General features: G+C 36.6%; 1 protein-coding gene across 1 annotated transcript in view; it reads left to right on the forward strand.

The window, feature by feature from the left end:
• Positions 1-14,201, forward strand: part of LOC150094662 (NPC intracellular cholesterol transporter 1-like) — a 559,930-nt gene that overhangs the window by 200,236 nt on the left and 345,493 nt on the right. The window contains exon 11 of the mRNA XM_090411614.1: positions 8,515-8,643. Within this exon, the coding sequence (XP_090267740.1) occupies positions 8,515-8,643 (129 nt within the window). The remainder of the gene's footprint in view (positions 1-8,514; positions 8,644-14,201) is intronic.

A 14,201-nucleotide genomic window follows, 5' to 3' on the forward strand; every position in this document is an offset into this window, starting at 1 on the left:
TAACTCTTTCTCAATCATCAATAGCACTCCCCCCCCCTCACTTTTTACTCTTTCTATCTTCATGAAACACATCATACCCTTCGTTCTCTATTCCTGTCAAGATGTCATCCTCATCCAGCCATGTCTCAATTATTCCAGCAATTCTTGGGTGAACAGACTCAATTAATGCAACCATTTAATTTGCCTTATTTCTTAGGTTTCTAGCATTTTTATACAAACATAGCAGCACATTCCTGTATCTATAGCTAGTTCCACTGATAGCACTTATTTGATGTGACTTCTCCATGCTTAACTTGAGCCATTTCTTTTTTTCTCCTTATTCATCTTAGACCCTTCTTCAAATACAACTGTTTTTCCCTTGATCCCAGGTCATCCCCCCTTCCCTTTTTGTCTACACATACCATCATATTCTCTTGGAGATCAACCTTTCTCATGCTGTATTCCCCTGTCCACCTGAGCCTCCCTGTATGATGGAGCACTGTCTCACAATACAAAGGTAACTAGTGGTCTGTTCTTGGGCCCTTTTTGTTTAACTTATTTGTTAATGATGTTTCATATGGTTGAATAGAGAGATTGGTTTAAAGGAATGTAAGATGCAGAATTCGTTGGATTGGTGAAAATGAGGTAGCAAGCTAGAGATGTTAGTGAGAGGATTATAAAAACAGTAGAAGTTGAGAAGGGAATAACAAGCGGTCAATCTCTAGAAGCTGTGTAAAGGTGTTGTGAAGAAGGATGTGTGGAGTAAATATTTTACATGGAGAATTGTTGGTGTGGGGAAGGCATTTCTAGAGTGCATAGTGTGAATGCTGAGAGTGTTAAGTATTTTAAAGTTCAATATGATAAATATGTTGTTGGTTGAGTGAACTTCCTATCATAAGTCTACAGACTTCATGGAAATTGATGTAATAATTGTGATGATGATGATTATACTACTACTAATAATAATACAGGCACACTACCAATTTTCCTGCAGTGGATAGTCTGGCATCTCCTTTAGTCTGGACAATATTATGAAAGTGAACTTGAAATTCCTGTGAACACTGGACTACTTCAATTGCCTGCCACAGAAGCACTTAAATAATTAACCACATGCTTTCTGTATTAAAGTGAGTGTGACTGTGTTGAAGGATGGTTTCAAAGACTTAAGTAGCATCATGGAATTTCTGTCTGCAAAATCTGTTGTAAAGCAGTCTGCAAACTATGAAGGAGCTATAAGTATGAGGATGAAGTTGTTAAAACTTATAGCTGACAAGCACATCACTCCTGAGTAAATGTTTAATGCTGATGAAACTGCATTATATTGGCAATGCACACAGTGAAAGTATTAACAGCATGAGATGAAGAAAGGCCCACAGAATTCAGACAGTCTAATGATAGAGTTAATGTACTAGGGTGATCAAACTCAGCAAGCTTGATCTGAGGCCAAAGGCCCTTTAGTTTTGAAAGGTATTAAAATTATTATTATTACCCCAAAGACTCATCTAGGAGGTCCTTTTATCATATACACACAGCTCATCTTACTGCACCTTAAATTTACCCTAGTATACTGTGAAAATAAAAATGCCTGGATTTCCACCAAAATGATATTAGAATTTAAAAAGCTGAAGCCTGAGCAGACTGTGGACCTGTAGGCCTACTGGAAGATTGCAAAATTCTTCTCATTCTGGACAGCTGTTCAGTTCATACCAGATCTGAACTCCTGTGCAAGAAAAATATTTATATAGTGTATTTACAACTAAACAGTACATCCCTTATCCAACACCATGGAATATTATGTTCTGTGAAAGCTGCATATCATTCATTTTTCACTAAATGTTTATTAGATGTAAATACTGGCAAGCATGTAGAGATATTTATTTAAGAATTAACATGAAATATGTGCATTGATTTCTTACTAGTATCTAGCAGAAGGTTTAAATGTAGCACCAAAGGAAAAATGCTGGCATTAATTGTGGTCTGTCTTGAAATTTGTTAATTTTTGTGATAAGAATGTTGGCAATAACTTTACAGGATGTAATGTATCAAAGAAAAGGAGAAAGAAGTTGTTTTTGAGTTACTTGAGTATACAAAAAAATGTTATGAGACTACACCAAGGGTATAGTAAGTAGAGTTTATATTAGATGTCAACTTGGGGAAGTTTCATGGAGGGAGGAATTGGAAAGCCAGGATATCATTAGTGCTTGGGAAATTGTGAAGGAATATTTGTTAGCAGCAATGGTAAGCTGTATTCCACGAGTGAAGAAGAGGACACAATTTGGAGTAAAGTGGATGACAAACAATATTAAAACAGGAGCTACATGCGAAAAAGAGGCTATGGGAGATATAAGGAGACAGGTGAAGAGAAGATGCATGAAGAATATAAGACACAGGCTAGAAGACTAGTATGGTAAGGAAAACAAAACTGGAATATGAGAAAAGATTGGCCCTTAGATCCAAGGAAAATCCTAGGGAATTTTTTAGCCAGTAGGAGGAGAAATGACTGTTAAAGAATGACATTGTGGGATAAAAATGGGAATAGAGTGACTGATGCAGAGGACAGTGGAATTGTTCAATAAACACTTTATTGAATATTTCATTCTGGAGGAGTAAATTTTAATACTAGAGGGATAGGGTAGGTTTGAGGTTTAGAGGTGCAGGAGGAGAGTGTGTGTGTTCCACATACCGAGTACTCTGGATGTTAGTAAAGCTGTGGGACTGGATGGTATTTCACCACGACCTTTGAGAGAATGTGCTAGGGAACTGACAGTGCCCTTGACGTGGCTTTTCAATGAATGTTTGGCTGTGGGAAAGGTGACCATGGAATGGAAGGAAGGTAAGACAGTGCCATTGCATAAGACTGGTAGCAGACTGGAAGTGTCTAATTATAGGCCAGTTTGTGTGTCATCAGTAGTTGTTAAGATCTTGGAGAAAGTAGTGAGGGACCATATACAGCATTGGGCAGATGAGGGTAATATTATCAGTGAGAGTCAGCATGGATTTGTGAACGGGCGCTCTTGTTTTAGCAATATGCTACCCTTTTACGCATTAGATGAGGGAAAGGCATATACTGCCATTTTCCTAGACTTAGCAAAGGCATTTGACAGGGTGCCACATGATAAACTGATATTTATGTTGCAGCACATGGGTTTGGATGTCAAGTTGGTCAACTGGATTCAGGATTGGCTGTCCAATAGGTATCAGAGAGTTGTGTATGGTGGAGCAATATCAAAGAGGCAGAAGGTTACAAGTGGGGATCCACGGGGCTCAGTACTGGGACCTATATTGTTTAATCTTTATATCAATGGCATTGTCAGTGGATTGCATGGGGATATTCGGTTGTTTGCGGATGATGCGAAACTGGGAAGGGTTATTAGTAATAGTGCAGATGTGGTAACCCTGCAAGAGGATTTTAATACGCTAGATAGATGGGCAAATGAATGGGGTTATCACTCTAATGCAGCAAAATGTAAGGTCTTGAGGTTTGGGACACATCGATGGAATGCTGCATACCCTATGGAAGGAGTTAAATTGGAGGAAGTAGGAGAGACAAGAGATCTTGGTTTGATGATTGATATAAACCTGAAATTTATGGGACATATTGCAAAGGTAGTGAAGGTAACACAGAGGATTGCTGCAATAATGAGAAGGACACTGACCTGCAGAGATAAAATGTTTATCATTCCGTTGTATAAGACTCTGATCAGACCACACTTAGACTATTCGTTTCAGATCTGGTCCCCAGGATTTGAAGGGGATAAATTAACTGTGGAAAGGGTGCAAAGGCAGATAACAAAGATGGTGTTGGGACTGTACAATGTTAGTTATGAGGATCGGCTGAGGGAGTGTGGACTGCAGAGTTTCGTGGATAGAAGAAGAAGGGGTGATATGATCGAGACTTTTAAACTGTTAAGAGGTGGTTACAGGGCTGACATAGGGGAGTTCTTTCGCTTAGTTGAACAGCAGGAAGAAGTCATGACAAGGGGCCATCCTTGGAAGTTACGAACGGAAACTGTGAGAAAGAGGGTGAGGAGTGGTTTCTTTGCATGGAGGATGGTTGAACCATGGAGTGCATTGCCTGATGGAGAGGTGAGAGAGGGAGAACGGTCAATGCATTTAAGGAGTGGCATGATAGACTTTGCATTTCCTAGGAGGGACCTCCCTCGATGAGTCTTGACAGACTTGTGTTTCTTAGGAAGGATCTCCCACGATGAGTCTTTTGACTCCATGGAGGCCTGAATAATAATAATAATAATAAAGAAAATTTGGCCCAGTGGATGAACATTGATGAAGAAATGACTGTTCATTGCTATATGGACTCTGAAATTATATATTTCTGAATCCTGACATATTTCATTTAATTTATATTAAATATTTAAGTTTCCAAGTACATGGTACTTTAGAGATATGGGAGACATATAATTAGTGGGTGAAGGGTATACCTGATGAATTATTATTACAGGACTATGGTTGGTCAAGAAAAATGGCTAATCTGCAAGGCTCTGGAACCAAGGGTGCTGGATAATTGATGATGTACCTATAGCTGTTTTTCCTTTTGTTTCCCTCCCAAAAATCACTAGCAGTTGCTTTTTGCAGGGCTGGATTAACGATTAAGCAAAATAATATGCCCTATGCATCATGGAAAGTGGGGGGCACCACAGAATTTCTGCTTTAATTAGATGATGGATTTAATTTAAATTAACTTTTAATTAGTTTTTCATTGTTTTTATATATTTTCTTACTGTTACCTACTTTGTTTCAATAAATAATGACGTGTAGAAGGCCTGATAAAACTTTAGCCATGTGCATGACGGTTTGTTTACACTGTGTTATCACTCACAACGTTTTCTGGCACTTCCATTGCGTCAAATGAGGTAATTTTTTATAATTAATGTAACCATTTTTTTTTTTAATTTTCCTGTCTGTTTTAGGTCTTGTTTTAATAAATATTGTCTTATAAAAGGCTCCAGAAGCAAATATAAAACAAATCACATGGTTGTCTCAGAAACGCACCTCCGGTAAAAGGCCTAGCTGTCGCAGAAGTGCGACTCCAGTAAAATAAGGGTTAAATAAAGCATGAAAGCACAAGATTCAGCTGTAAGCCGAAAATTAATTTGTTCGTATGATTTTGCCTGTGATATGTGTAACTGTGTTGATTGCCACCTAATATTCAACAAAATAATCTTTTTATTTCTGTATTTAACAGATCCCAAGAACCAAGATGAAACGTGTTCAGTTAAGTGGTGCACAAAAGCGAAAACTATCAAAAAACAAACAAGAGGAGACTTTGGAAGTAGATTCCAAGACTACAAAGTTGACTGATTTCTTCACACAAGTTCCACAATATTATATACCAATTTCTGATCAGAGCCAATCTCCGTCATCAGAAGTGCACACAAATACCACTTTGATCACTTCAGAATCAAAATATGACGATGTTGGAATCATCAAGGTGTCACAAGCAGGTTCATCTACCACATTTCTCACTACTGACCTCACTTTGTCTGTAAATTCTCTTGATATCTCTTCTGCAAATGTTGATGCAAGTTGCTTTACAAAACATTCTGAGGTTGAAATAATTGCTGAAAATGAAAGTTCAGTGGGCCATGGTGATGGTGGTGAAATGATTCAGTCTGCAAAAGATGAAGTAAATATAGCAAAAGATCCAGGGTTGTGGCTTGATTTCTCTGCTGATAACGTAGCTTATTGTACTGCTTGTGGACCCAGTGACTGTCAACACCACAATGGGCTATTTGACAAGTCTTACCGACATTTCAGTAGTGTTAAACCAGTAAGATACTATTCGCAGAAACTTTTTTGGGGACAAAAACCAATGGTGAGGAATACAAGAGAGAGAGAGAGTGGTTATTGTATTCACCATCAATGGGATCAGTTTATTGTTTTGTTTGTAAACTGTTTGCTCCTAAAAATTTCTCACATTTTGTTACAGGAGAAGGGTTCAGTGACTGGCAAAATACTATTGTAATTGATCAACATGAAAAAAGCACTACTCACTGAGACTCTATGCTATCATATTTAACTGGCAGACAAGGTGTAGGGTTGAGAGAACAGTTGGAAAAACAAATTCAGGAAGAGTGTGATTACTGGGAACAAGTCCTGAGGCGTGTCATTGCTGTTATTCGTACGTTAGCTGAACGTAGCTTGGCTTTTTGAGGAACAGAAGAAAGATTTGGATCATTGCAAAATGGGAACTTTTTAGGGCTGCTTGAGCTCATAAGTCAGTTTGATCCATTTTTAGCAGGTCACGTTGCAAAATATGGGAATTGTGGCAAAGGAAATCCTTCTTATCTGTCCAAAGCCACCTGTGAGGAACTCATTCAACTGATGGCTCAAAAGGTTCATGTGCTTATTGTTGGTGAAGAAAAAGCTTCTGGTTATTTTAGTTTGTCAGTTGATTCAACACCAGATCTGTCATATATTGACCAGTTAAGTGTTGTACTTAGGTACTTAAAAGATGAACAGCCTATTGAACGCTTTTTAACCTTTCTGGAAATGAAAAGCCATACCGGTGAGGAAATGGCAAATCAGGTGTTGCAGTACTTACGTAAAGTTTGTCAGCTAAACTTTTCAAAATGTAGGGGTCAGTCTTATGACAATACTGCTAACATGTCTGGGTGTTATAAGGGAATGCAGCAAAAAATTTTAGAAACAAACACGTTTGCTATATATGTGCCCTTTGCAGCTCATTCACTAAATTCAGTAGGCCAAAGTGCTGTTGACTGCTGTCAAGAGGCGGTTAATTTCTTCTCTACAGTGCGGTTGCTCTATACCTTTTTTTCATCCTCAACCAGCCGGTGGACAATTCTTAAAGGTTATATTGGAAATGAAAATGTCTTAAAATCCCTCTCTCATACCAGATGGGAGGCACATGCTATGGCAACAGCAGCAATTTTGAAATCTTTCCTTCAAATTTTAGAAGCGTTAGACTGTATAGCCAAAGACCAGTCACAAAAGGGAGACACTAGAAGAGAAGCAAATAAGATGCAAGAGCTAGAATTCGTTTTTATGTTGAATTTTTGGGATGAGATTTTGCAAAATTTTCATAAAGCCAAGTTCTACAGAATGAGGATGTCAACTTAAAACATGTGCAATTCACGAAATGAATTTGAAAGATATGAAGCAGCTGCAAAGGAAGTGCTACCAGATGTTGATTACAAGGCAGCTCAAACTCACAAACATATCAGAAAGAAGGTACCCAATGACGGAGATGCTCCAGAAGTACAATGAATGCCAGAGATAAATTTCGTATCACCACCTTTTACACAATTGTTGACAAACTTGAAACTGAGATGAGAAGAAGAGGAGAGATATACAAAGAAATATCAGAGAGATTTTCTTTTCTAAGTGATGTGCCACATAATGCTACTTCAGTGACTCCATCATCTACTGAAATTGAAAGGTATTCTCAGTGTTGTCAAAAGCTGATTGATGCTTACCCAGAGGGCTTGAACACTAATTTCTCAGCTGAGTTTCAGCAGTTTCACTCATATGTGAGCCATAAGTTCAGTGCAACAAAAAATGTAATAACGAGATTCAGTCATGCTGAATTTTATAAAAAATAATTGTAGAAGACAATATTGAGTGTGCCTTTCCAAATGTAGACGTTGCCTTTTGTATATTTTTAACATTAATTGTCACAAATTGCTCAGCTGAGCATTTGTTTTCTCAGTTGAAGTATATTACATCAGAACAACTATGCAACAAGGCAGGTTGAATGCCTTATCTCTACTAAGTATAGAAGCAGATGTGTTATGTAAGATTAATTTTGAGGATCTGATCAAAGACTTTGCAATTAAAAAAAGTAGGAGAAAACTTTTCAAATCTGAATAAAGTTGAAGTATACAAAAATAAACATTATTTTCCATCTTACTATAAGTTTTGTTTCATTTTGAAAAATAAAAATTTATTTTATGGTTTATTATTGTTTATATTTTGAATTACATATATATGGGACATCAAAATCTTTTAAGTGCTTAGGGCCTATATGGGTCTTAATCCAGACCTGGCTTTCTGCTAGTCTTTCTTGCCACTGATACATCCTGTATTTTCAGTTCTTACAAGTCATCATTATAACAGCTTTCAATTTATACTTCTGGTTCTTTTTGTCCATTCATTATACTGTCATTCAAATGTTTTTTCTTAACTTATCTATTAACTGATTTTTTGTTTAAATTTGTTATATGATGCTGCCCTTTCAACGTCTCTCATATACAGCATGTCATAATCCTTTTTGACACAAAATTTTGATCAGAGAGTAGTGCCATTAAAAAAAGAACAGGAAATTAAAATTTAATTTAGTTTACTAAATATTGGTCTAAATCATTTTTCAAGCAGTTATTTCAGGATATTCTAAATATTAAACTTTTCTTTAGAGGACTAACATAAATTCTGGAATTTATAATGTAAATATGTAAATATAACTTATAATGTAAAAATGCATGTATGGCATTCCACATAGTTTTTGTTTTATAGCTTTTTTACATTAATCATGTTTTCATTCTTTTTGTTACATTTTAGCGTTCGATTGAAGATGAGTTGCAAAGGGCAAGTCATTCAGATATCATAACTATAAGTATCAGCTATGTTGTAATGTTTGTTTATATTGCTCTAGCTCTTGGAGAAGCACAAAACTGCAGGCATATTCTAGTAAGTGTTAATATTTACTTATTTTGTTAGACACTATAATTTCTGAATTCCATTTACTGTTAAAGATTATTATTATTTGTTTGGTACAACAACAACAAAAAACCTTCAAGACATGAGGTGAGTGAAGTGCCTTTAGTTGGTGCAAATGACTATGAAGTACTTACCTTGGTGTTCACCAGCGATATGACAATATGTGTAATTAAAGGATGTATAGGGAATTACAGGGTGGGTAGATCAGTGTTTGATTATGAAAAGCTCAGATAACAACTCTAAGCAGTAGCAAAGGGTGAGAAATTGAGTGGAAATGAGATTAATGCTGCTTTGTGAGCTGGGTAAAAATATTTCTGAGTAGAAATGTCTAAATGTATACCAAAATGTTTGGAGGATAAATAGAGTAAATATGGCATGAAGGAATGGGAAAGTTTAGCAGACAATTAAGAAGAAGGTGTTAATGAATGCAGAACAAGGTGGAGGCAAGAATTAGTTATATGAAGAACATAAATTGCAGGCTAAGATTTGACCCTTTTGGTAATGAAAAAAATAATTAGAGTATGACCAACATTCAGTGAGCTAGTCCAAGAAAAATCCTGGAGAGTTTTGATATGTGCCAGTAGAAGGAAGATTGTTTATGGTGATGGACAGGTGCACAGAAAGCATTTAATAAGCATGTCAATAAGTATTTCATTCTGATCAGTGTGTATACTAGTGCTGACTTCCCTTAATGAGTCTTTTAACCATATCAAGAGATAATGATGATAGTAATAATTTCATTTCAAAATCAGGCTTGAAATTATAATTTTAAATTAAAGATTTGCTAGTCTGGTTGGCCAAATGATTAATATACCTGATCTCTAACCAGCAAACTGCAGGTTCATATTCTCTAATGAACATGGTCGTTCTATGATGACAGGTGCAAAATTTAAGGATGTAAGTGAGAGTATTAGAGCGCAAAAACAGAGGGTGAAAGAATTGATAGTTGTGGTGGGTATGAATGAATTGAAAGGAGATACATTTTTTATGAGAGAGGACTTGAAAGTATTGTTAAAGGTAGCGAAAGAAAAGAATGATAGAGTTAGGATGGTGAGTCTGTTGCCATGGTATGACAGAGAGGAGTTTAGAAGGATGGCCATAATTGCAAATGATTTTATGCGCAGGTTATGCAGACGGTGTGGTGTGGAATTCGTAGACTTGTGGAATGAGTTCGATGGGCGAAAGGATTTATACAAGATGGATGGCCTGCATTTGAATGGATTTGGTGTGCAGAGACTGGAAAAAGTGTTGCTGAATGAAGTGAAAATGGATGTGCAGAACCAGGAAAACTAGAACTACAAAGGAGGGGGGGGGAGTGGATATGCAGACATCAGTGAGACATTTGAGTGTAAGAATGTATATAATGTACCCGAGCCAGTACTAAGGACAAGAAATCGGAATGGGATAGTTAGAATAACGCATCAAGATAGGGGTGGGACAAAGAGACCTCTGCATTTCATGTATACTAATGCCAGGAGTATTAGGAACAAGAAGGAAGAATTTTTGGCCTTGATTAGCTCTTCCTGGCCACAGATTATTGGCATTAGTGAAACATGGCTGACGGAAGATGATATAGTTAGTGAGATAGAATGTGTAGGTTATAGTATGTTTAGGAGAGACAGAGAGAATAAAATGGGGGAGGAGTGTTATTGATGATAGCTGATGAACTGCAGCCAAGGAGAATTGAAGTTGTATCGCAGGATAGTGAAAAGAGCTCATTTGAGGTGTGAAATTGAGACTGGCAGAACAAAATATACAGTTGGGTACTGCTATAGACTAGGTGATGGAATAGATGGTGGAGATAGTATGCATAAACAAATTGATTAAATGAGTGGAAGGAGGATAATTATTATGGGGGATTTCAACTATGGTAACATCGATTGGAAGGAGGAGAGGACACATATGAAGAAGGAAATGGATTTTATTCAATTATTAAGGGATAACTTAATAATTGAGTACATGTAATTGAACATGAAAATACTAGGGGTGTGAGAGTGCTTGACCTGGTAATAGCATCTGAGAATTTGACTGTAATGAATATGACCATGTTGCTACCTATTGGTGAGAGTGATCATAAGGTCTTGACCTGGGAGGGGGCTAAAGGTGTGGAATTTTCGATTAAGACAGGGTATATGTGGAATTACCGTACTGGCAAGTATAACAAGCTTAGGAGATTGCTTGGATCAGTGCCATGGCATGTACAACTGCAAGGGCTGGATGTCGATAGAGTGGGAAGTGGGCAAGGAGCATTTACAGGAGGTTAGTATACCTAGGGTTCGAATAGCAAAACAAGTAGGGGTTAAATGGATGAATAACACCATTAAGCTTGAGCTGCAAAAAAAGAAACAACTGTGGAGGGAATTTAAAGAAAGAAGTGACCTTCAGGCACACGAATGGTATAAAGTGCAGGCCAGAAGGGTAACGAGTGTGGCAAAAAAAAACAAAAGCAGATTATGAAAGGAAACTAGCTATGCAAGCTAAAGTGAATCCCAAACAGTTTTCTTTCAATATGCTGCAAGCAAAAAAAAAAAAAAACTGTACGTGGCAAAATAATTTTAAGGAATGACGATGGTAAGGAGGTCACTGAATCAGTCGATATAGTGAATTACTGAGCGAGCACTTTGCAAGAGTATATCATCCAGGTGGTGACATTGAAAAAATGAAGGAACCATTAGTTTATACAGGAATTGTGATGAATGAAGTGGAGGTGAATTGTCTATTACAGAACCTTAATGTGAATACATCTGTGGGATTGGATGGTATACCGGCATGGGTCTTACGTGAAGCGACTAAAGAATTATCAATGCCCTTGACCATGTTGTTTAATCTGAGTCTCGGGTCTGGTTTACTCCCAAAGTTGTGGAAAGAGGGGAAAATAGTTCCACTGCATAAAGGGGAATCCAAGACTACTGTTGCAAATTACCGAGCGATCAGCATATCAGGAGTCTTTGTCAAGGTCTTGGAGAAAGTAGTCAAGGGAAAAATACAGGAATGGATTGATGAAAATGAGATACTGTATGGGGGACAGCATGGCTTTGTGAAGGGTAGATCATGCCTCAGTAACTTGCTCAAGTTTTATAACACAGTGACAGCTGAACTCGATAATGGTAATGGGTTTACAGTGATACTGCTGGACCTGGCTAAAGCATTTGACAGGATACCACATGGAATTCTAATCCGTAAACTACAACATATGGGAATGGATATAAGGTTGGTGAGATGGATAGCTGGGTGGTTGATGGAGAGATATCAGATTGTAATTTATTCAGGAGTAGAGTCCAAAAGATGGCCTGTGACTAGTGGTATGCTGCAGGATTCTGTTCTTGGACCACTGCTGTTTAATTTGTTCATTAACGATATAGGGAAGGATCTAAGAGGAACAGTTCATTTGTTAGCTGATGATGCAAAGTTGGGTAGGGCAATAGTGAATACAGAAGATGTCAAAATCTTGCAGGATGACTTGGATAGATTACAGTTCTGGGCTAAGGAGAATGGATGTCAATTTAATGTGACAAAAAATAAGGTTATGCATTTTGGGGCAAAAAGATCAGCAGTATACCACATTGGTGGAACTGTACTCCAGGAGATTGATGAGGCCAGGGACTTGGGAGTGTTGGTGGATAGGGAGATGAAGTTTAGTAGTTAAATATGTAGCTAAATCAGTTCATCAACTCACTTGGTTGTTGAAAAATACTTTGACGAGCAGAGACAAGCAAGTTATTGTACCTCTGTACTGAGCCTTGATAAGACCTCATCTAGACTACTGTGCCCAGATTTGGTCACCTAGGTTTCTTCTTGATGCGGAGGAGGTGGAGAGCTCTGATCCAGAGGTGAGTGACCAAGATGATAGCAGGTCTATGGAGTGAACTTAATGAGAACAGGTTGAAGATTTGTGGGTTGCAGAAATTAGTTGATGGGCAGAAAAGGGAAGATATGATTGAGACGTTCAAATTGCTAAAGGGTTTCTATAGGATTAATTCAGAGGATATTTTTGAGATCAGTGTTGGTGGGAGAACTAGGGGACACCTATTGAAGCTGGACAAGAGTGTGGTTAGCAAGGGTGTTAGAGCTGGGTTCTATACTTTTAGAGCGGTAAATGAGTGGAATAAGCTGCCAGAGTCTGTTGTGGGTGCTATGACGGTGAGTGAGTTCAAGGTGAAGTATGATAGATACTGTGAGAATGTCATATAGTTGTGTGGACATGATGTTTAGGTCCTCCCTCGATGAGTCTAAGGACTCCCTGTAGTCGCCCGTAATAATAATAATAATGATTGTCTTTAAGTGGGTAATAAATTTTAATAAGTAAAATTAATAAATAATAAATAAATAAAGAATAAATAAATTTCATCATAAGGTAAGGTATGAGACCCCTGACCTACTTATTGGAGGCTTTTTATAAGCTTGAAAAGTTTCATGTTTCATCTCTAGAACAAGGTTTTTTATATAAAAAAATAAATAAAAATACAAAAAATAATTTACGGTTAGCTATAATGGTCATTATAATTTTATATTAAAATTATAATCAGTGATAATATAATTATAAAATAATTTATAATTAGCAAAATTAGTTTAATCCCTTCCATGTTTTTTAGTAATTGAAATTTTTATTTTCATAAAAATAACAAAAATATGCTTAAATATAATGCTATAAGATTATTTTATTATTATTATTATTATTACTCAGACCACCATGGAGTCTAAAGACTCTTCGTGGGAGGTCCTTCCTAAGAAACACAAAGTCTATCATACCACTCCTTGATATACATTGAATGAAATGTATTCAAATCATATGTACACTGTTAAAAACATCCTGCCACTGTTAATTTAATTATATTTGTTTATTTCTTTCAATTAAAGAAATATTTCTCAATATGTTTTTTTTTTTAATTATAAAAATATTTAGTAGTTTTTGTAATGAATTCTAACAGCATTTATTTGTGACATCCTCTTTTAATATCACAGTATACTTCTATCATGACTAGTTTTTCTATTGGCTGTGTCTTTTGTTATGTTTTTTTCTTTCATTTTGTCCCCAGGCTCGTGATTATGTAATGTAATCAAAGTAATGGCTTCTTTTTTATTTGTACAATTAAGATGACCATAATATGTTCTCTATTATTATTATTATTTTGCACTTCCATGTACTCAAGAGACATTTTATACAGCATGAAGTCTATTATACCATTCTGCAAACTCATTCATTATCTGCACTCTCACCACCCTATCAGACAATGCATTTTCATGGTCAGCCACCCTCCTTGTAAAAAAAAAAAAAAAAAAAAAAAAAAAGCCACTTCTCACTCTCTTATTTATTATTTCTTTACTAATTCCGAGATGTTCCTTGATGTTCCTTGTCCTTAATCTACTATATACAAAAAATCTTTCTAATGTCAATCCTATAAATACTTCTCAACAGTTTAAATGTCCTGAATCATATTATGTCTTCTATCCACCAAGTAACTCTGCAGTATGAATACCTTGAGTCTATCCTCATAACCAATATCTTTTCACCTCTGTACCCATTTCCA

Source organism: Typopeltis vanoorti, chromosome 21 (assembly GCF_054136105.1).
Source record: "Typopeltis vanoorti isolate ZY-2024b chromosome 21, IOZ_Tvanoo_1.0, whole genome shotgun sequence".
Lineage (NCBI taxonomy): Eukaryota > Metazoa > Arthropoda > Arachnida > Uropygi > Thelyphonidae > Typopeltis > Typopeltis vanoorti.